Consider the following 23,257-nt stretch of genomic DNA (forward strand, 5'->3'; position numbering starts at 1 on the left):
TGAAATCAGGAAGCAGAGACTATGATGGAATGAAGTGATAGGGAGCAATAATAGATAAAATTAACTGTGGGAGTTTTAGTGAGTTTCACAGACCAGCACAGAACATACAATTAACCAGGGCATGTCAAGAAAGAGTTGAAGGACTCTAGTTGCCAGAAGAAGATCATCAGTTGTCAATAGATCACTATTCAGGTTGCCCAACACTAAATGTAGCCATATTTCCAGGATCAGTATTCTTGTGGGTCCGTAGATGACTGTGGAGCCCTATTCTTGATCTGCATTTTATCCTGCAGTGAGGTCATTGGTTTCCAGGTGGAAGGCAGTCTCAGTTGGGGTTGGCTCGACGCGCCTTCCTTTTGGCACGTTTCTCTCTTTCACCCTCTTCAAATTCTGCAGCACTGCTGGTCACAGCTGACCTCCATATTTCGGTATTCTTTATCTTGTGCTAGTTCCGAGTAAGATAACCTTCTACAGAAAAATACGCCTCGCGGGGATGGGTCTTGGAGGCACTGTCCTGCAGTGGCTCCACTCATTCCTCGAGGGTCGGTCTCAGATGGTGTTACTGGGAGACTCCTGCTCAACTCCACAACCTTTGTCTTGTGGGGTTCCTCAGGGTTCAATACTATCTCCCATGCTGTTTAACATCTACATGAAGCCGCTGGGCGAGATCATCCGGAGTTTCGGAGTGCGATGCCATCTGTACGCAGATGATGTCCAACTCTGTCACTCCTTTCCACCTGCTACTAAGGAGGCTGTCGAGGTCCTGAACCGGTGCTTGGCCGCTGTGACGATCTGGATGGGGGCGAACAAATTGAAATTGAATCCAGACAAGACAGAGGTACTCCTGGTTAGTCGTAAGGCCGAACAGGGTATAGGGTTACAACCTGTGTTGGACGGGGTCGCACTCCCCCTGAAGACGCAGGTTCGCAGTTTGGGTGTGATCCTGGACTCATTGCTGAGCCTGGAACCCCAGGTTTCGGCGGTGACCAGGGGAGCATTCGCACAGTTAAAACTTGTGCGCCAACTGCGACCGTACCTTGGGAAGTCTGACTTAGCCACGGTAGTCCACGCTCTGGTTACATCCCGCCTTGATTACTGCAACGCTCTCTACGTGGGGTTGCCTTTGAAGACGGTCCGGAAGCTCCAATTAGTCCAACGGGCGGCAGCCATGATACTAACAGGAGCGGGGCACAGGGAGCACACAACTCCTCTGCTGTACCAGCTCCACTGGCTGCCGATCTGCTACTGGGCTCAATTCAAAGTGCTGGCGTTGGCCTTTAAAGCCCTAAACGGTTCTGGCCCAACTTATCTATCCGAACGTATCTCAGCCTATCAGCCTGCCAGGACCCTAAGATCTTCTGTGGAGGCCCTGCTCTCTATCCCACCGGCTTCACAGGTGTGGCTGGCGGGAACGAGAGACAGAGCCTTTTCTGTGGTGGCCCCTCGGCTTTGGAACACCCTCCCTATAGAGATAAGGTCAGCCCCCTCGCTGATGGCGTTTCGGAAAAAACTAAAGACATGGATGTTTGAACAAGCATTCGGATAATCCGACGAAACGAATTTGACGATTAAGGATTGGTAATTACAGACGACGAATTTGGATTGTGATTCCAGTTACGAGATGCATTTGGATTGTTATTGGTGGCCCAATAATTCTGTATTTTATATGTGTTTTTATGTTTTTAAATTGTTGTTGTTTTAGATGTTGTAAACCGCAATGAGTCGCCGACTTAGGCTGAGATATTAGCGGTATACAAGTGTAATAATAAATAAATAAATAAATAATAAATAAAAATAAAAGCTGCTTTCTCCAAATTATTAGGCATGCTAATTTCTTTCTATTCTCATTTGAAGCCTCACTGCAAGCAAAATCCTTTTTGAAACCTTCTGGTTTGCAAATCTGCTTCCCTCAATTTTGCTCTTGGTTATTCTTTTTCAGGGTAAATATGACTTCATCAATGACGTTGCCTCCCTAAAAGATCTTCGTACAGAGCAGGAGATTCACCAGTTTAAAAATGAGAGCCTTGGGATGGCTGTTCTCCATCTCTGCCACATTGCCCTCAAGACTGGCGTCTCCCTTGAAGAAGTGGCGCAAAGAACAAGGTGATTGCAAGGGTGGTGAAAGTCAAAGACATGTGTTCCCCAGCCATATAAAATGAAATTTGTATTGATAGGGTTGCAGATATTGTTCATATTCATCATGTATTTATCAGATTATGTTTCTGCACTGCCTTAAGTTGCAATTCAAAAGAATAGATTAGGATGTCCCATTGTGCCTTGTGATTGAATATCTAATTCTCCCAACTGATCATATTGAGTTAATCTAAGAAATGTGGTTGACTAGAATGAAAGCCCACAAGCAAAATATTGAAATAACAACAACAACAACAACAACAACAACAATAACTTCATTTATACCCCGCTCCATCTCCCCCAGGGGGACTAGGGGCGGCTTACATGAGGCCATGCCCATCAGTACAGTAAACACAATATAACACAAAAGCATAACAGAACAAAAAATAAAATACATAAAATACAAAACCAATATAATAAACAACACAGTAATATAAAATCAGCATTAAACACAAAAGAATTACACTGGGCAGGGCCAAATTCAAAGATAAAAATTTTAAAATACTGGGAGATTGGGCAATATAAATTATCGGGAAGGGGGATCCGGGATGAGGAGAGATTAAATTGCACGAACCATAAGATAAAGTGCATGAGATAAATAGCAGTCATTCTTATAATTTGACTCCCAGCAACTGGTAATTAAAGGTAAACTGCATCTGAATTGGATGGGTTTCATTCAGCTGTCATGGAAAACTAATCTTGCTGAAATTATTCCTGTGTGGGGAGGTCTCTCAATATACAGTGCAAGAAACGACAGCAAGTCCCTGAATGTTTAAAGGCCCTGTGTCTTCCCATCACCCTTTATGCACACTAATTTATCATCACTGTTGTGTGAAGTGAATGTCATACTTCCCAGCTTGAGAATTGTAGAAGAGAATTGATTTTCTATTAATGATAAAATTATTGCCTGTATATTGCCAATATGACCAAATGAAGTTGTGGACATCAGAGCATTCATCCTTATGTACAGTAGTTCTTATTTCCCCCCACATTTATTGGATGCCTTCAAAGAGCTGATTGGAACATATTCAGCTTCAGACTACCTTGAACGCCTAGTTTTGTAGAGCATTTGTCTAGATTCCAGAAATGCAGTTTAATGGTTGGATTAGGAGTCTGAAGCATTGTTCCAAACACTAGAAAGTTTAGTGTCTAAGTATCTCACTGTGGGAGGCAGAGTTTCAGCTTTATCATGTGAGAGATGGGATGCAGAGAACATCTTACACTTGTAGAAAATCCCAAATTGGCATCCCCAGTTAAAGAATTTTGGGTTTGAGAGCTTGAAAAGACCTCAATTTGGATAAGATTTATCATCATGTTAACCACATCTGTATGCAGGGGCGGCTCAACCCATTACGCAAAGTAAGCATTTGCGGTATACTTGATTTTGCCCAGGGGCACTCTTGAGGCACTCTTGGGGGAAAATAGACCTTGACATATGTGAGTTGTAGTTACTGGGATGTATAGTTCACCTACAATCAAAGAGCATTCTGAACTCCACCAATGATGGAATTGAACCAAATCTGGCACACAGAATTCCCATGACGAACAGAAAATATATATCAGTGATTGGTTGGGGGGGCGCGCCAAAATACTGTTTGCTTACTGTTGAAAATTGCTGAGGGCCGCCTCTGTCTGTGTGTGTGTGTGTGTGTGTGTGTGTATACACATTTGTTGACACATCTGGGTTAATTGGCACAACAATAGAGGAATCTTGGAAAGAGGCATGTTATGCATATGTGGTACAATGGGGAATTGCTAACTGGCTTTTTGCATCCTTCTTAGCTTCAAGGAGTGCATCCCACGTTCCTTTTGCCGTCAGATTCAGCAGAACAACTATCTGACAAAGTTCCGCATAAGGAATGTTTTCAGGAGGTTCTTGCAGCGCTTCCAGCGGCACACAGTGAGCACCGGCAAGCTGACGGAGCAGGATATAATGCACAAGTATCTGGCCACTTTGGAGAACTTGGCCCCTCGTTTTGGGAGTGAGGTTTTTTCCGTCCTCTCCTTGGAGACAGTTTCAGAGGGTGAGAAGGTGCCACTTTACATCAATGGTGGCCATATGCACCTGGAGAACTCTCACGCCTCACTTCCCAGTGACAAGCCTGCCACCCATGAGGTTTTGGTCACAGGCACCGATGGCATTCAGTGGAGACCCATTTCTCCTGAGGTAGGATATCTTCTTAGAGAAAGGCAAGGTTAATAATAATAATAATAATAATAATAATAATAATAATAATGGGGTAAGACATTATTGCCTCCTGCTCAATGTAGGTATTTAAAAAATATATAATCAGAGCTAGCTAGATATGGAGAGGGTAATTACTGGGCTGCTGCTGTTGCTTTGTGCCTTTGAGTTGATTTCAACTTGTGGTGACGGTACAGAGCTTTCTGAACAAGATTTATACAAACTACGTTTGCCACTGGCTTCCTTTATTGCTGAGATAATGTGTATACCCAAAATTTTTATGGCCAGACAAGGATTTGAAACCTGGCCTCCTAGAAACATCGCCTCCTATATGGCCCCTTCTACACTGCCATATAGAATCCAGATCGTCTGCTTTGATCTGGATTATATAGTAGTGTGGACTCATATCATCCAGTTCAAAGCAGGTCATGTGGATGATCTGCTTTGATAATCTGGATTATATGACAGCGTAGAAAGGGCCATATTCAACACTCAGACCATTGAATCACATTACCACATTGATTTTTATGTTACTGACTTTTTTGTTTGCATTGCTTTTAGTTTTTCTAGCTGTTTGAGGGAGGGGAAGGAGTATATTTAACTGTGAGAAACAAATATGGGGAAAACGTTATTGAGGATATTAGAGACAAGATAATTATTGGGTTGTTGTAGATTTTTTCGGGCTATATGGCCATGTTCTAGAGGCATTCTCTCCTGACGCTTCACCTGCATCTATGGCAAGCATCCTCAGAGGTAGTGAGGTGCCTTCGACAATACAAGATAATTAGCTCTCTATTTCTTTGCAGCATGTAATAAAGAAATATGGCTTTTTTATCTAGGAAGGTAGATTTTAAATGATAGATTGTAACATATCTCTTCCTGAATGAAATAGCCATTCAATTTGAAGACTTTGACAAACAAAATTGGAGTTTTCATTATACTGAGTAATGTCCTTTCCACTCCCCATTTGCTATCTTTTGTTTATCTTCCAGCCTTAAGAATTCTATGAGCCATTCCACTTGCTTGTATTTATTTTAATTTGTTGTTATAGAGCTATAATAATATTTTAATATTTTCACCTGCTCATGGCCCAAAATAGCGATAAGCATTTGTATATCTTAGCCACAGAATGGTGGCCTAGTTGACACAGAAAGGAAAGCTTTAGTTTGTTTAAAAAGCTGGTCATCCACATTGCAATAGTAAAATGAAATGGATTTATAGGACACATGTATCTTTAAGATTCCGAAAGTAAAGAGTATATCTAGAAGAAGTATATCTGAAAACTTTGTCCAGGTTTTTTTTTTCTGTCTATGCTCCTCTGTGCTGTGGTGGGACAGCTAGCCTAAATTTACTTTTTTCACAGCTGTAATATTGGAATCAGTGTTGAGAGGTGCTAACATCATATCTTTGTCTTGCAGAGATTGCAAAACTATCCTCACAGAGGTTATTTGAGCAGGAAGGTGAAGATGAAAGACTATAAATCCAAGGGTTCCTACCAGTCAGGGGAACACTATGAACCCAAATGGTCACATTTTTGTGACTTCCAAGAGATCACACACATTGTTGTGAAAGACTGCAAAGTCAGCATTCATCGTCAAGACAATAAGTGCCTGGTAGGTGGTGGCTTGCTCTTCTGCTACAGGTATTAATTACCAGATATTATTATCTGTCCTAGTGATACCAGTATAAATGGGCGGGGAAGGAGCTGAGCAAAAACTGGTATATGGCTGTGGTAAATAACTTTGTGTTAATGGGGCAGCAGGTCAAGGTTTTTTAGGGAATGCAAGAAAGGGGGCAAGCAGTGGTGATGTACAATTGGCCTTCTGTATCTACAGATGCAACTATACATGCCTTGTAATATGGTTTGCTGATTTGTCTTTATAGCATAACAAGATATGTTGCATTATCTATATAAATAAAAATGTAATGCTCATTTGTGGTATTAACAGAACTCAAAAACCGGTGGGCCAATTGCCACCAAATTTGGACAGCATACACCTAACAACCCAATGTATGTCCTTCACTCAATTTTTTTTTGTCATTTGGGAGTTGTAGTTGCTGGGATTTACAGTTCACCTACAATCAAAGAGCATTCTGAACTCCACCAATTATGGCATTGAACCACACGTGGCATACAAGACTCCCATGACCAACGGAAAACACTAGAAGGGTTTGGTGGGCATTGACCTTGAGTTTGGGAGTTGTAGTTCACCTACATCCAGAGAGCACTGTGGACTCAAACAATGATGGATCTGGACCAAACTTTGCACGAATACTCCATATGCCCAAATATGAACACAGATGGAGTTTGGGGAAAATAGACCTTGACATTTGTAGTTACTGGGATTTATAGTTCACCTACAATCAAAGAGCATTCTGAATCCCACAAACGACAGAATTGGGGCAAATTTCTCGCACAGAACCCACATGACCAACAGAAAATATTTAAGTCCATCCAGTCCAACTCCCTTCACCAGAGCAAGAAATGTAATCAGAGCCCTCCTGACAAAGAGCCATTCAGCCATAGATATAGATAGATAGATATGATTCACACACAGATATAGTATTATAGATTTGAAAGGGACCCCCTAAAGAAGGACTATGATATGTTGCATATTCCAGAGTAGGCAAACCAGACACTCGCCACATCAATACTGACAAAGAAACAACAAGAAATACTGTTTACCCACAAGCATAAAGTAATTACATACATTACACACCAACACTTTCTTATTACTTTATTTTCCAGATCACCAGACTGGGCCACAGCGACGCATGGCAGGGAACAGCTAGTAAAAATAATAAAATAAATAAAAAACTTCATTCTCGCAAAAAAAAAAAAAAACCAACCTATCCATGCCTTGAAAATATTTTTTGAAAATTCCCAAAGCAAACTTGGATTGCCATTTTATATAGGGGCTTAATTTTCTATGTCACTATATATATAAAAAGAATTCAGCACTCATAGATTTGGGTATCCATTGAGTATCCCAGAGGATACCAAGGACTCACTTTACTTCAAATATTCAAGATATTGTTTCCCTGGGACTTTAAATTTTTCCCTAGGGCTTTTAACCCATCATTATGACTCATAACTAATATGCTTTCTTTTCTTTTTGTTCTTTTTATTCAGGAGCTGACTCTTTTTTCCCATGATGTTGCCCTCTCCTTAGTTTCACTGGTAGATGGTTACTTCAGATTGACAGCAGACTCTAGCCACTATCTGTGTCATGAAGTAGCCCCACCACGGCTGGTTATGAGCATACAGAATGGCATCCATGGACCCATGCAGTAAGTGGCATCTACTTCAGCTGCCAGACATTCTGTTGTCACATCTGATTTGGGACTAGGTATTTCCACAGATGCTTTGAAATTCTCTCTCTCTTTCTCTCTAGTGAGGAATTCATTTTGGCTAAACTAAAACGGGAGAAGCAGGAAGATGGTCTATACATTCTACGTTGGAGTGTTCTCGATTATAGTAGATTGATATTGTCAGTTATGAGGAGAGACCAGGTAAGGCTGCCATTGGAGATTTATGTGACACAGAGAGGAGTTGGAAATGCATGCTAAGCAGATGGGAAGTGGAAGTTCTCAAGACAGTTCTCAACGGTGACTTTCCTGTTATGCACCTGGAAGCACAAACTATGATTTGGTTTTGGTGTCACTGTGGAGTTTGATTAATAGGACAGCTAAAATTATGAAGCTGCTTTTGCGGCATGTCTGTATCTGGCAGCCATGGTCTGAAAAATTAGATTTGCTAGTGAAACTATATTCTGAGGCATTGCCATATCTCAGCATTGTAAGACAATTTTTATTTGCCTCAGGCAAACAGAGCTAGATATATTAACACAAATTAACATGAGTGCATTTCTAAGAAACTTTAAGAACATTAGTGATACAGAATAATAATCTATATTATTATGAATTATTATTTTTCATATTTTTGTGTAATAACATTAGAGTGTGCACTTTATTATAGCCGATGCCAGAGAAACTGAAAACCAATAAAATGTATTGTTTTTATTTTAGATAGGCAACTACTTGGCTATACTTTTTTTATTGATCTTTTACTGACACCAAGATCGTCTTCAAGACATATTAAAAGAGCCACATAGCTGAAAAAAGCAATCCCGAATTACGTCGTGAATGTTCCCCATGTGTAATGAACAGTCCCTTTCCCCAGTGTAGTCAGAATTATTAGATTTTTTTAAATCAGTTGCAGAGCTTGGGGCATTTGTCTGGACATTCCTATTTGCTTGATTTACTTCTGAATGTTACCATGACAGAAGGTATTGCCAGAGTACAGCTTCTGATAACACTATGTAACACAATTTTTGTTCCTGGGTTATCAATGTTATTTCCTAATTGGTTCTATCATTAAAACATGGCAAAAGTTTATTAAACTATTAAAATGTTGTTTTTGCTTAACACTCTGCAGCACATTTTGCTATAGATTTTCAATGAATATCTTATTGAGTCTCAACCAATTCAACATAGTTTGTGGCAGCCACAAAAATGAGGTTTCTGGAGTATAACAAACAGGAAATAACACTTTCAAACCAGGAACAGTTTTTTTTTTTAAAAAAAATGTTACATAGTGTAATCATTTACAAGATGACCCTGCCTAGTGGGCCACTTTTAAAAGAATCAGCATGATTAATATGCTTTTGGTGCCCTCGGGACCAAAGCAGTGACGAACTATGGTGATCTAGTTGGAATAGTTGTCTGACTCAGCAGGATTCATATTTGTCAAGAATTAAGAAGCATGTTCATGTCTTCTGTTTCTTGTGGTCTCACTGACCACAAGCAGCAGAAGCCAAAGATGTGCTTCTTAATTCTTGAGAAGACTTTTGAATGCCTCTGGTTAGTTTACTTTGGGGTCAGATGTGCCCCATAGTTTGCATGTAATTGTTTTAGTTATTTATAAATAGTTTTGATTACGCTATGAAACAAAATTTGAAAAAAAAACTCTGTTTCTGGTTTCAAAATATTACTCCTGCTTAATTGTGCAGTACATATTTGAAAGTAGTTGTTAAACTCCAGAAACTTTGTTTTGTGGTTGCCACAAACTATGTTCAATTGGTTGAGACTCGAGATATTCATTAGAAAAATAATGCAAAATGTGCCGTAGGATGACCCGCAAAAAAGCAGAGTTTTTGTAGCTTAATAAATGTTTTCCATATTTTTATGATAGAACCAATTAGGAAATGACATTTACCTATGACCCAGGAACAAAAATCATTTTACATAGTGTTATTTATAATGGTTTTAACTATTCTTTTAAAATAGACCTAGGTTTAATTTATTTTAATGTTTATTGTTTTAAATTGTATATTGTACTGTTTTTAGCCCTGTCTGCTGCTTTGAGTCTCTTGGAAAAGAGAAAAAGCAGCAAATGACAACAACAACAACAACAACAACAACAACAAGAGTAATAATGTTGTTGATTGTCTATATACACTTGTGCCCATCTCTTTTTCTTTTATTGCTTGTTTGCCCCAGAGTTCCCAGACCCAAGATGCCACAAGTTACAGACAGTTCCGTATCCAGAAGAAAGGAAATTCCTTTGTACTTGAAGGCTGGGAGCAGGAATTCTCTAGTGTCCAAGAACTGATAAATGCTCTCAAAGGCTGTACTCTAAGATCTGGAAATGAGATCTTTACTATGCGGAGGTGCTGTGTCCCAAAGCCAGGAGGTACAAACTATGTTCCATGTTCAAGAAATTTTCTTTTTATATAGTATATTAAATAGTGAAATTATCTGCAGAGGTGAAAGCAGAGACACCACAGCAACGTAGTACGGTATATGTTGGAGAGAGATAGGTCTCTCATACAACATATGACATTTTGCAGTGCAGCTCAAAGACTTGATGAAAGATGGATGGGTTTGAAACTGTATTACATACAAAATATTACTAAGTGCATGAGGATTGGATGGGGGTATACTCATTGATCTCCCCATTCCTTCCACTGTATTGTTATTATTTGATCCTGTTTCTTTCCATGTGCTCGGAGGCCGATGTCTGCAGCAAGAAGCCTGTTATTCGTCATTAGAGATCCCAACATGCTGTAGAATCCTGTTTAGGCAGGTACATGTGTAAATGAGATCTGCAGATCTTCATCTACCCATTTGAGGAGACAGGTCCAAGCATTTGTGTTGTGAAGAAGGGAGGGTACCAGCAATTACTTGCCCATTATCCTAGCATAAGAAGATTACTTGTCCATTATCCAGGCAGAATAAGAGGAGCCTTGTGCAGCAGAGTTTTGGTGTCATGTTAGTATCCTTGTTGAGTTGGAAGAGAGACTGTGGGGTTTTATGTGGGAACCATTTACTTCTCTCTTCTGGACAGCAGAGTGTCTTGGACTGGAACCGACTACTGTCAGGAGTAGCTTGAACAGAAGAGAGTTGTGGTTGCAGTAAACATGGTGGTGTCTTGTTTAGGGGCCGAAATTAAACAAGTCTGCATTGAGAATACTGTGGAATCTCTACTTAAGAGCATCCCAGCTTAAGAGCATTTTGAGTTAAGAGCTGTTGCTTGGCCCGGGTTTCGCTTTGACATATGGGCAGCATTTTGAGTTAAGAGCTATGTCAGAGGGAGCGCTAGTGTGGGAGTACAGGACTTCAGGGCTTCAAGGTAACTGCCTTGTGCCTCGTGCTTCTGTCCGCTTTGGGAGATTTCTGTCTGCCTTACTGTTATCTGCTTTGGGAGATTGCTGTCAGCTTTGCTCTTGTCTGCTTTAAAGAACTTTGGGTTAGTTGATTTTGTGCAGTTTTTATTGCTGGTATGTTTGGCTTCATGAAGAGAGAGAGTGAGAGAGAGCCATAGACGAAGGGAGGCAGGAATGAGTACAGTATAAAAAAGGATGCTTCTGCCTCTTCACTTTGTGCTTCTACCATTTTAAAGTGGATCTTTCTTTTTATTGTTTCATGTTTCATTATTTATAAAGTACATTTTCTTATTTAGAATCACATAACAAAAAGGAGGCTTTTGTGGGGCAGGAACGGATTAATATCATTTCAATGGGGAATTTTTCTGTGAGATACAAGTGTTTTGAGTTAAGAGCTCAGTCATGGAACACATTAAACTCTTAAGTCAAGGTATCACAGTAGTAGAAACAGCAGCAAAGATCTGCCATTTTTATTGTGCATTAAGTATACATCAGGGCCTTTGGTGTCTTTTACTGTGTTCACTTGTGATAATATCAAATTATGAGTTTGTGACCACCAAACGCAGTGCCCAAACACGAATCAAGGAACATGAAAGGCACTGCAGACTACTTCAACCAGAGAAATCAGCCATAGCAGAGCACCTGATGAACCAACCTGGACACAACATTTTATTTGAGAACACAGAAATGCTGGACCACTCTCACAACCACCATGTCAGACTACACAGAGAAGCCATTGAAATACACAAGCATGTGGACAATTTCAACAGAAAGGAGGAAACCATGAAAATGAACAAAATCTGGCTACCGGTATTTAAAAACTCTAAAATTACAACAGCACAACAACAGAGAAGAAACAATCAGGGACAACTAATCACCTCTCAACAAAAGTTTGCTCCAGGCACTGCCACGCAATCAAATGCTAATCAAGGTGATCAGTTGAAACATTCACACCTAGCTCCAGCAGACAAGAGTCCTTTGTCTCACCCTGGTCATTCCACAGACATATAAACCCTTTTTCCTAGTTCCAACAGACCTTACTACATCTGAGGATGCTTGCCATAGCTGCAGGCGAAACGTCAGGAGAGAATGCCTCTAGACCATGGCCATATAGCCCGAAAAAACCTACAACAACCCAAATTATGAGTTGTTATAAAAACAAGCAGAATACAAGAATCAGAGTTTTGCACTTTGATTCCCCTCACCCCCAGCACTTCTTCATTTTACCCAATATGGGAAGCTGTGACTTGTACAAGCCACAGGTAAGAAACCAGGATGCCATGTTAATATAGTTTCACATATTCAGATTAAGCCATGGTATGATGCATCTGAATCAAGGCACTGTACAGCAAGGATTGTCCCTGTTCAGTCTTGCCTTTATGTGTCATGGAGGTAAGCACCTGTTCAGTTGTGTGAATACCTATCCTGTATTTCACAGGAAAAAATGACACATCTCAGACTGTTTATTTTAGTATTATTCCTTCTGGGGTACTTGGCGTACTGATGGGATTACTATTAAGCATTTCTTATTAGGTCTCAAGCCAGCTTTGCCGTCTGGCTTTTTTCTTGCAAGAGAGGACAAAATCTCAATGTCTTACAAGAAACCATATTTAGCAACAGGATGTCAAGAGAGAAGTTGTCTTCCAGAGTGAATGCTGATTGCACTTGTTTGCATAATGCTTTGTAAAGCACATTGGTTTACAAGTTCCTAAACCATATATGCCTGCCTGAGCAAAAGAATTCAATAACTTGTTGATTATACTGTAGCAAATACCATTTTCTATCTGTGACCAAAGTTGCTAAATATTTCCTTACAAATGATTTTGCTTTTGCACTACCTTCATAGTGTGACTTCTTAGAAATTATCTATTTGATTGATCTGTTTTTACAGAGGTCTCTGACCTGCTAATCACACGAAAAGTAAAAGACAGCACTCGACAGATTCTGAATTTGACTCAGCTGAGTTTCCACCAAATCCGGAAGAATGAGATCACCCAGGTCAATATAATTCATTTGAACCTCTTGGAAGATTATGATAAGAGTATAAAAGTTTGGAAAGACTCTAATGATTTCTTTCAATGCAAAGAAATGTTAAGTTTCAACCACTCAATGATTTCAATTATTAATGCCAATACCTTGGCTTATAACTGGTGTGGGTAAAGCATGAAGCATCCCCAGGGCTATTTCTGCAGATTCCCCCAAGTCTTTTTCTAGCCAAAAAAGGAAGATGAACTGCCACCCTAGGAAGCCTTCTAAGAATGACAATTTTTCCTTTTAAGCAGATTGCAGAGTCCCATACATGGTGTATAAATAAATACAGGGTGAGGCAGCATAACTTCCTTTTTTCAAAACTTAATAAAACCCATTGTATGAATCAGAAAAAAATTATAATGTTGGTGCATTCCTAAAGTTTTGTTTTACGTAGTTTTGAAGATCAAATTAGGTAGGTGACGTCCCCCATTCTCCTTTCTCCATTCACTGAGTAATGTACTCACTTCCTCCAGAGAGCACACTTGGGTCAAGGGACGCGTACCAACATTTATGACGGTGTGTTACATGTATGTAGTGGAGCCAGTGGTGATGATGAAACAGAGTACTTCTCCGCTGAACAGAACAATAACAACCGTGAGGTGCACGTGGTGCTGAAGATGCTGGACCCCAGTCACAGGGACATTGCTTTGGTGAGCAGAGGGAAGAGGGATTGGGAGCACGACCTCACGTCTGCCCTTCTGTTGCTGAACTAAATAAAACACTTATGGCAGTGACTTTGTTCATCCGTATTCAGAGTGATCTATAATGCAGTATATACACATGAACCAAAACTTAAATAGCTTTACTCAAAAATGTTCATAAAGCTTATTTATCATATCTTCAAAATGTACATGTAATGAAAACCATAAAGATAGGAATGGCGTTTATTGGCTATGCACAAGAGTAAGATAACATAAATGAATGCAAAACAAGTGGAATAGGTAGATAGAGCCATATCATGGCACTGTGTTTCATTACTGTGAGGTTGGGAAAGGCAGGGGACTGCTCATATTATTCACCCTTGATAGCAGTTCTTGTGTGATGGCCTCCCTTCTCTTCTCTGCAGGCATTCTTTGAAACAGCCAGCTTGATGAGCCAGGTCTCCCACATCCACTTGGCCTTTGTTCATGGAGTCTGTGTGTGGGGCTCAGAGAGTAAGTATTCACTACTACTGTCAAATGGTTCATTCCTGCACTTCTGGCCCTGTGAGATATAGCGTTCTTCCGTTCTAAGCTGCTGTACATTTTAGTGTTGAACTACTGCACTTCTCTAGTGTATTAGTGTTAGGCAGACATGCCTTATCCATGTTTAATCATATCAGTGGAACCTCAACTTAAGAGCATCCCAACCAAACTGTGTTTTGAGTTAAGAGCCATCACTCGGCTTGGGTTTTATTTGACATAAGAGCAGCATTTTGAGTTAAGAGCTAGTGTCAAGGAGGGACGGGGACTAGCATGAGAGGATGGGTCTTTAGGGCTTCAGTGGAACAGCCTCCATGTCTCGTGCTCTTGTCTGTTTTGGGAGATTGCTATCTGCTTTGCTCTTGTCTGCTTTGAGGAACTTTGGGTTAGTTGATTTTGTTTGATTGTTATTCCTGGTATGTTTGGCTTCATGAAGAGAGAGAGGGAGAGCAAGAGAGAGAGGGAGGCTGGAATGAGTACAGTATGAAGAAAATGATGTTTCTGCCTCTCGAGTTTGTGCTTCCTTGCCACAACTTTGTGCTACTGCTTCTACCATTTTAAAGTTGATCTTTCTTTTTTATTGTTCCATGTAAATGTGTGTTATACATTATTTGTTATTTATAAAGTACATTTTCTTATTTAAAAAACATGTAACAAAATGGGGGGAAGGTTGGGGGGCTGGAACAGATTAATGACATTTCAATGGGAAGATTTGCTTTGAGATGAGAATGATTCGAGTTAAGAGTTCAGTCATGGAACAAATTAAACTCTTAACTCGAATATATCACTGTATTACTAGGTTCCTTTGAGTGCTGCTGGCCTTATTTGTTTGGTTGGTGATCCATCCTCCTTTTGTTGTACTTCTTAGAATATCCAGAGTATCCTTTTCCTATTCCTGAACATCATTTGAAGCAGTTTGGTACCATATTACTGAGAAATAAAGATACTAAAGCTTGCTCTGTCTCATGATTCTTATTTTACCTCCTTTTCTTTCTTTCAGATATAATGGTGGAGGAGTACGTTGAGCACGGCCCCCTGGATGTCTTCCTAAGGAAAAATAAAGGGCGGATAATGGTGGGCTGGAAATTCACAGTCGCTGCACAGTTAGCCAGTGCCCTGAGTTACTTGGTAAGTCTTGTTGCCTTGGAGGCTGGTCCATGATGGTAGTTGGACACGAATATCCCCCATCCTCTGCCAGAACTCAAAGTAGCCCCAGCTAGCCCACTCTCTTAATTTAAAATGAGTTTATATGATGTTATTGTATATTAGCTTCTTTCCTCCTGGATTTCAGATATAGATAATCTCTGACATTCTGATGTGGGAAGCATATCATGCTTTCTTTCCGATACATTCATGGCAAAACAAGGCTTTTTGTAAAAACTCTGTAAGCTTCAAAGGGAAAAAAAACCAGTTTACTCTGCGTAGACTATAATAATTCCCTTGGCCCCCATGATCTTTGCTGAAATAGAGAATACATTTATCTAGCTGATTTAGTTACATTCAAATCCACTATTTTTGAAGGGGATAAGCAAATTTAAATGGGAACTTACAGATTTTGGAAATGTTGGAAAATGACTAATTTTTGTCAAAGGAGCCATAGGAATTTCCCTTTTCACCCCCTCTTTTTTCGTTTGTTTTGTTTCTTTTTAACATTTACAACAGACTGCTACATTTGCTTGAAAATCTTGACTCTTTCTCTCCCTACTGTACTTTCTTGCTCCAGGGAGGAATAGATTTCTGTTGTTGTGGTTTTATTTAGGTCTATTCTTGGTTTTAAACAGTTTGGACAGTCTCAGTTGGAATCTATGCAGCTTGCTGTTTTGGGGCAATGGAATGGAGAAAAACAGGGATGGTGTGCATTTTCAGTATAATAATGTAGAACTTATTGGGTCCTGTCTTATTAAAATCTATATAAATAAAAATGTAATGTTCGTTTGTGGTATTCACAGAACTCAAAAACCACTGGGGCAATTGGCACCAAATTTGGACACGATACACCTAACAACCCAATGTATGTTCTTCACTTAAAAAAATGATTTTGTCATTTGGGAGTTGTAGTTGCTGGGATTTATAGTTCACCTGCAATCAAACAGCATTCTGAACCCCACCAATGATGGAATTGAACCAAACTTGGCACAAGTTCTCCCATGACCAACAGAAAATACTGGAAGGGTCTGGTGGGCAGTGTCCTTTGGTTTTGGAGTTGTACTTCACCTACATCCAGAGAGCACTGTGGACTCAAACAATGATGGATCTGGACCAAACTCTACACAAATACTCAATATGCCCAAATGTGAACACTGGTGGAGTTTGGGGAAAATAGAATATTGACATTTGGGAGTTGTAGTTTCTGGGATTTACAGTTCACCTACAATCACAGAACATTCTGAACTCCACCAACGACAGAATTGGGCCAAACCTCCCACACAGAACCCTCATGTGGGCCACAGCAACGCGTGGCAGGGGATGGCTAGTAGTAAATAAAAGCAGCCAGATTTACTTCAACAGTAACAGACAAAAGTAAAATAACCTTACAATGCATTTCGTGAAAAAAGAATTGCTTTTCAGAATAACAGCACTCTATATGACTTGTACTTTGCCATCCCTTACATCTTTTTCATGCAAATAACTTTTTCAAAAGAGCTTAGATTCCAGTCTAAATGTGCATGAGACTGTATGAAAGGAATACCTGGCAGCAAAAGAATGTAGTCTTCCAATTTAGAGAATAGTCCTCAGCAATAAACCTATTGACTTTGATAGGACTCATTCTTGCACAAATGTATACAGGCAGTCACCAAGTTATATACAAAATAGGTTCTATAGATTTGTTCTTAAGTTAAATTTGTATGTAAGTCAGAACAAGTAATTTTTAATGTGGGTGTGGGTGTGTATCCCCACTGCTGAAAGAGTTGTCATGGGGAAAAGGTGTCTCCACTGATGCTTCCTCACCAATCCTTGTTTCCACAACAAAATAATGCACCACAGAGCACTGGTGTGCATTAAGGTCTTCCTTTTGTATGCCTTTGTGGGAGTTTGCTGTCTGGCCACCACAGTTTGAATCTAGCTTCGTACTGGATTAAATGGTCAGTGCAGATTGGCCTTTTGGCTTGAAGTGCTCTAGTTTTTATAGGGCAGGTTTATTTCACATGAAGTAATGAAAGATAACTGAATCATAGGCGATAATCTGGTTAACTTCCAGGGAGTTCACAGAGAATTCCCATGGTGTGTCCTTTAATTGCTCAATTGTTAAACTTCCTATTCAGTGCTTAACTATCCCCATGGAGAAGCTGAGTCACAGTAGAATAGCAAACATGTTACTTACAAAATATTGGAGATGAAATATTTTTCTATTTCTTGTGGTTGAACAGAAGTCTTCCTTCTTTCATATGCATGACACATGTCAGAGATGGGGCTTTTCATAGACCATTTTCATTTGTTCTTCTAACAGGAAGGCAAAAATCTTGTACATGGCAATGTATGTGCCAAGAACATCTTGTTGGCGAGGAGAGGCTTGGAAGATGGCTTGCTGCCCTTCATTAAACTCAGTGACCCTGGGGTCAGCTTCACTGTGCTCTCCCGGGAAGGTAAGCTATCTTTTTCAATACTAGATAACATGTTTCTTCCTCAAATATACTTTTTGGTGCAGATAAGGTTGAAGGGATTAATTTGAACTCACAGCATTACAAATTGTCTGGGGGAGGTCTTGTGTGTTAGTGTCAAGAGTCAGCTCACCAGTAGTTTATATTGTGATCCTTGTGTCCCTGTATAGCTTCCTGAACTTACATTGGGAACAGGAAAACATGAATAATAGCAAACTTTATTGAAACAAACCATTTCTGCCAGGAGCTACTGTAAAATTGCTCTGAAGATATCTGGAAAACTTCTAGAGTTTTATTTTGTCAGATACCAGTAGGTGAAACCACAAGAATCATATAATTCTACCTCAGAAATGGAGTGAGTGCACCTGATGAACCAACCTGGACACAGCATTTTATTTGAGAACACAGAAATGCTGGACCACTCTCACAACCACCATGAGAAGCCATTGAAATCCACAAGCATGTGGACAATTTCAACAGAAAAGAGGAAACCATGAAAATGAACAAAATCTGGCTACCTGTATTAAAAAAAACTCTAAAATTGCAACAGCACAACAGAGAGGAAACAAACAAGGACATCTAATCACCTCTCAACAAAAGTTTGCTCCAGGCACTGTCAGGCCATTATATGCTAATCAAGGTGGTCAGTTGAAACATTCACACCTAGCTCCAGCAGACAAGAGTCCTTTGTCTCACCTTGGTCATTCCACAGATATATAAACCCCTTTTCCTAGTTCCAACAGACCTCACTACCTCTGAGGATGCTTGCCATAGATGCAGGCGAAACGTCAGGAGAGAATGCCTCTAGACCATGGCCATATAGCCCGAAAAAACCTACAACAACCCAGTGATTCCGGCCAAGAAAGCCTTCGACAATACATGGGAGTGGAATGGTTTTTGATGGATGATCCTGTACCAGTTATAATTCTGATTTGTTCCCTAGATGCAAGTGTGATTTCAGAAGCAGCCTTGGTCACACCACCTGCCAAAGCAATACAAGCATTGAAACCTTTATATTTGTACTCTCTCATAGCTAGTTTGGCCCATGTAGCTCTTTGGAGAATAGGGCAAGCCATTGATAAATTTCTCCTATTTGAAATTGCCAAACTCTTTCTAATAACTATTTGTGTCCATCACACCTTGTGGTAGTGGAGCTGCAGTGGCTCAATGGTTTAAACCCTTTTGCTGGCTGAACTGCTGACCTGAAGGTAGGCAGTTCGAATCCGCAAGATGGGATGAGTTCCCATCTGTCAGCTCCAGCTTCCCATGCAGGGACATGAGAGAACCTCCCACAGGATGGTAACACATCTGGGCATTCCCTGGGCAAAGTCTCTGCAGACGGCCAATTCTCTTACACCAGAAGCGACTTGCAGTTTCTCAAGTCACTCCTGACACGATAAAAAAGAACCTCGTGGTAGCAAATTCCATAAGCTGATCGTACACTGTCTGAGGCATCAGTTTCTTCTCCTTGTGCTGAACTCAACTGCCAGTTGGTTTTGTTAGAAAGGTCAGTTTCACAATTTGTACATGATCAAAGTGTTTGTTTGCCACTCTATGCCCCTGGATGCAGTTAATCTTTGAATGAGATGCCTGCTTCCTCTGCAGAACTGAAACTTTGTGGGATGGCCAACTATAGCTTTTGGCCTGATCTCAAGCAGCATTTGTTCTGCTTTCAGCAGCTTTACAAGTGAACAGCCCAGTTCCAAAGCAGCTAGATCAGTGAGAGAATCAGTAAGACGATAAAGGGATGTCAGATTGAAATGGAGAGCCAGAAAGAGAGATTATGTGGAGCCCCCGGTGGCGCAGTGGGTTAAAGCCCTGTACTAGCAGTACTGAAGACTGACAGGTCGCAGGTTCGAATCCGGGGAGAGGCGGATGAGCTCCCTCTATCAGCTCCAGCTCCTCATGCGAGGACATGAGAGAAGCCTCCCACAAGGATGATAAAAAACATCAAATCATCCAGGCATCCCCTGGGCAACGTTATTGCAGACAGCCAATTCTCTCACATCAGAAGCGACTTGCAGTTTCTCAAGTCACTCCTGACATGACCAAAAAAAATGTGGAAACTGAGAAAGGGGCTTGGTTTGATCTCACCACATCCACATTTCCTGTGAGAGGAAATGCAAATGTACCTATGGTCAGAAAGGAGGCTACCCAGTGCTGCTAAATACCAAGTCCAGTTGCTGACCAAGCAGAAGATTAACTCATCTAGCCTGAGCTGCTTAGTCATGAGGCATATGATTGACTGGGAATTTCTGCTATACAGTAACCCACTCATTTCAACAAAATTTGTGTAGGAGAACTTTTCAGGGATTATTGGTTTGCGAGTCAGGTCAGCCCGTGTTTTGGCACCCTTAAGTGGTGTGGGAGGAAAGTAATGCTTGTTCTCAATTAAATGGTAACCTGTGGCTAGGTTTGAGAATTTCAAGGAGGCTATTACAGTGCATTTTAAGTTATACAAAACAGTTCCTTGCCATAGATGATATCAGGGAAAAATATTTCTAGTCTTGGGAGTCAGGAAAGGGTAGCTTATGGGTCATGTGTGGCTGCAATCTCTTCTTTGCAGCTCCTTAAGCCCCCTTAAGCCCCCAGGACATATTTTTAAGTGTTTGATCATTTCATGTCAAATGGAAAGACATTTATACCCTATCAATGGCAAAAACTCCAGCCAAAATAATATTTTTTTGTCATGTCAGGAGTGTCCTGTTGTGAGAGAATTGGCCGTCTGCAAGGACGTTGCCCAGGGGATGCCCGGATGATTTTGATGTTTTTATCATTCTTGTGGGAGGCTTCTCTCATGTCCCTGCATGGGGAGCTGGAGCTGATAGAGGGAGCTCATCCGCCTCTCCCCGGATTTGAACCTGCGACCTGTCGGTCTTCAGTCCTGCCAGCACAGGGGTTTAACCCACTGCGCCACCGGGGGCCAAAATAATGATGATTTATTTATTTATGTATTGCTTGTCTCTCCCAATGATTCTCAAAAACTATTTTCTTACAGAGTTGGGAAGCAGCAGTCTATATATTGCAAACCACTTCTTGATAGTCTTTTGGATTTATTCATTGTATTTATAACATTTATAAGTTCTATTTGCCTTCATTAAAACATTATGAGTGACATCTAAAACAGCAGTGAAAGCAAGAAAAAAAAGCTTCATGATGTGGTTACTTGATAGAAATGTCATGTATGACATATCCTTTGCACATTCACTTATATGCTCTTGGTTGCATGGCACTAATCCTTGATTTCTTTCTCTCCTTGCAAAGAGCGAGTGGATCGGATCCCCTGGATTGCTCCAGAGTGTGTCAGAGATGTGAGCAACCTGAGTACAGCAGCTGACAAGTGGAGCTTTGGTACCACATTGCTAGAAATATGCTTTGATGCAGATGTACCACTAAAAGAACGCACTCCTTCTGAGGTAGGATTTGCCAGTGTTGTTTTTCCCTACCAAGTATATCTTGTGTATGTTTCTTGTTGCAGGATTGAGAACAAGGTCCCTAAATCCTAGCCCTACTCCATATCCTTGTCCTACTCCATACCCTTATTATACTTGATGATATACTTGCTGGACAAGAAGTGCTGTCAACTTTTGGTGCAAGCAGAGATGGCATCTCCTCTTGTCACTGTAGGATGAGCTATCTCCTCTGCTTAGCCTCTGGAAGAGAAGATTGTGCAGAGAATTATGGTGATATTAGTCTACTAGTGTGGTTTGATCATTGTATAATTATATATTGAAGTTATTTAGATTTTGCAATTAAGCAAGTCAGTCCTGGTGAGTACTTGAATGGGAGACCAGTGAATCCCAGATGCTATAAGGAATGAACTGGCAAAATCATATCTGATTCCTTGTGTATGAAAACCCATAAAATTATTGGATTTGCTATGGGTAGGCAGCTGACTTGAAGACACACACATAGATGTTTACATCAAAGAACATAACATATTTTGTGACTAAAATAAGTAATAGTAATAAGTAATCCATGAAGCTAGATATTGTAAGTTAGAAAAATCTCCAGATATAAGCTTACTAGGTAGCTTTAGGCAAGCTGTTGTTGTCTCTGTCTCATCAATAGTAGTGTAAAGCTAAAGCACGTCACCTTAATTAATCCATGAACTGTGCAATATTACAAGTATTCAATCAGATATAAATCCCATTGAATTCAATGGAGTTTCTTGCCAGGTAACTTGGTACTAGATTTCAACTTACTGCATATACTCGAGTATAAGCCCACCTGAATATAAGCCGAGGCACCTAATTTTACCACAAAAAACTGAGAAAATGGATTGACTCGAGTATAAGCCAAGGGTGGGAAATGCAGCCACTACGGGTACATTACAAAATAAAAATAGATACCAACTAAATTACATTAATTGAGGAATCAGTAGATTATATATTTTTGAATATTTACAAAAATGGTAATTTAAGATAAGACTGTCCAACTCTGATTAAATGATTATTTACTTTATTCAGTGTAAATGTGCTTACGTATCCTTCCAATTATAATAAAGAGAGTAACATAACAAATGTAATAATAACAATAATAATAAAAAGAGTAAAATACTGAATTTAGCAATAACAACAATTATACAGTAAAATAATAAATGTATAATAATAGAGTAAAATGATAAATGTAATAATAATAAATAGAATAAAATAATACATGAAATGAAAATAATAATAATAACAACAACAACAACAACAGAGTAAAATAATAAATAACCTTGACTCAAGTATAAGCCGGGGGGGGGGGGGCTTTTTCAGCCTAAAAAAAGGGCTGAAAAACTAGGCTTATACTCGAGTATATACAGTCTTTTATTTTATTTTTTCAGTGGAGGCATTAAACTCCTTGATTTATATTCTATTTTCTGGTTGTAAATTTAGTTGGAATTGGTTTTGACACCCTTTTTTTCATAATATAATATATTTTTCTCATGATCTAGAATAATGCGGAGGTAGGGATGAATCTTGGGAGCAGTTGGCAGGGGTGTTAAATGACTATAAGAAATTAACCCTCAGTGTTGTAGCAGAGCAATTGTGACACGTGATACAACACTGATGGGGGCAAGATAACTTTTTACTAAAGGAGTGCTTGGAGATTCTCCATGTGAACTTTGACTTCCGTGTGAGGTATATACATCAATGCACAAAACTTTTCTCCTTGCAGAAAGAGCGCTTCTATGAGAAAAAACATCGCCTTCCAGAACCATCCTTTAAAGAACTAGCTAATTTAATCAGCCAGTGCCTGAACTATGCCCCCGCGGAACGTCCTTCCTTCCGGACCATCCTGAGAGATCTTACCCAGCTGCAACCACATAGTAAGGATCAGAGTAAGAATAACAGCAATTTCTCAAACCTACGAAATAGTGCGCACTCCCTTTATAACCTGATTACGAGCCACTTAATGCCTGTAAAGGTTCCCCTTATTATATTGTCATCATCAAATTTATAAAGTATAATCACT

The 23,257-nt window shown here is 40.0% G+C and overlaps 1 protein-coding gene across 2 annotated transcripts in view; it reads left to right on the forward strand.

Annotated features, from left to right (window-relative positions):
- TYK2 (tyrosine kinase 2) overlaps positions 1–23,257 on the forward strand; it is a 69,274-nt gene that overhangs the window by 31,419 nt on the left and 14,598 nt on the right. The window contains exons 5-17 of one of the 2 annotated variants that reach the window (XM_060763611.2): positions 1,940–2,103; positions 3,916–4,300; positions 5,737–5,931; positions 7,452–7,609; positions 7,714–7,831; positions 9,821–10,013; positions 12,878–12,984; positions 13,491–13,667; positions 14,084–14,171; positions 15,199–15,326; positions 17,647–17,782; positions 21,062–21,213; positions 22,961–23,123. In XM_060763611.2, coding sequence (XP_060619594.2) covers positions 1,940–2,103; positions 3,916–4,300; positions 5,737–5,931; positions 7,452–7,609; positions 7,714–7,831; positions 9,821–10,013; positions 12,878–12,984; positions 13,491–13,667; positions 14,084–14,171; positions 15,199–15,326; positions 17,647–17,782; positions 21,062–21,213; positions 22,961–23,123 — 2,164 coding nt within the window. The remainder of the gene's footprint in view (positions 1–1,939; positions 2,104–3,915; positions 4,301–5,736; positions 5,932–7,451; positions 7,610–7,713; positions 7,832–9,820; positions 10,014–12,877; positions 12,985–13,490; positions 13,668–14,083; positions 14,172–15,198; positions 15,327–17,646; positions 17,783–21,061; positions 21,214–22,960; positions 23,124–23,257) is intronic. The other variant, XM_060763612.2, reaches the window with a different exon arrangement.

The sequence above is a fragment of the Anolis sagrei genome, chromosome 2 (assembly GCF_037176765.1).
Source record: "Anolis sagrei isolate rAnoSag1 chromosome 2, rAnoSag1.mat, whole genome shotgun sequence".
NCBI classification, from domain to species: domain Eukaryota; kingdom Metazoa; phylum Chordata; class Lepidosauria; order Squamata; family Dactyloidae; genus Anolis; species Anolis sagrei.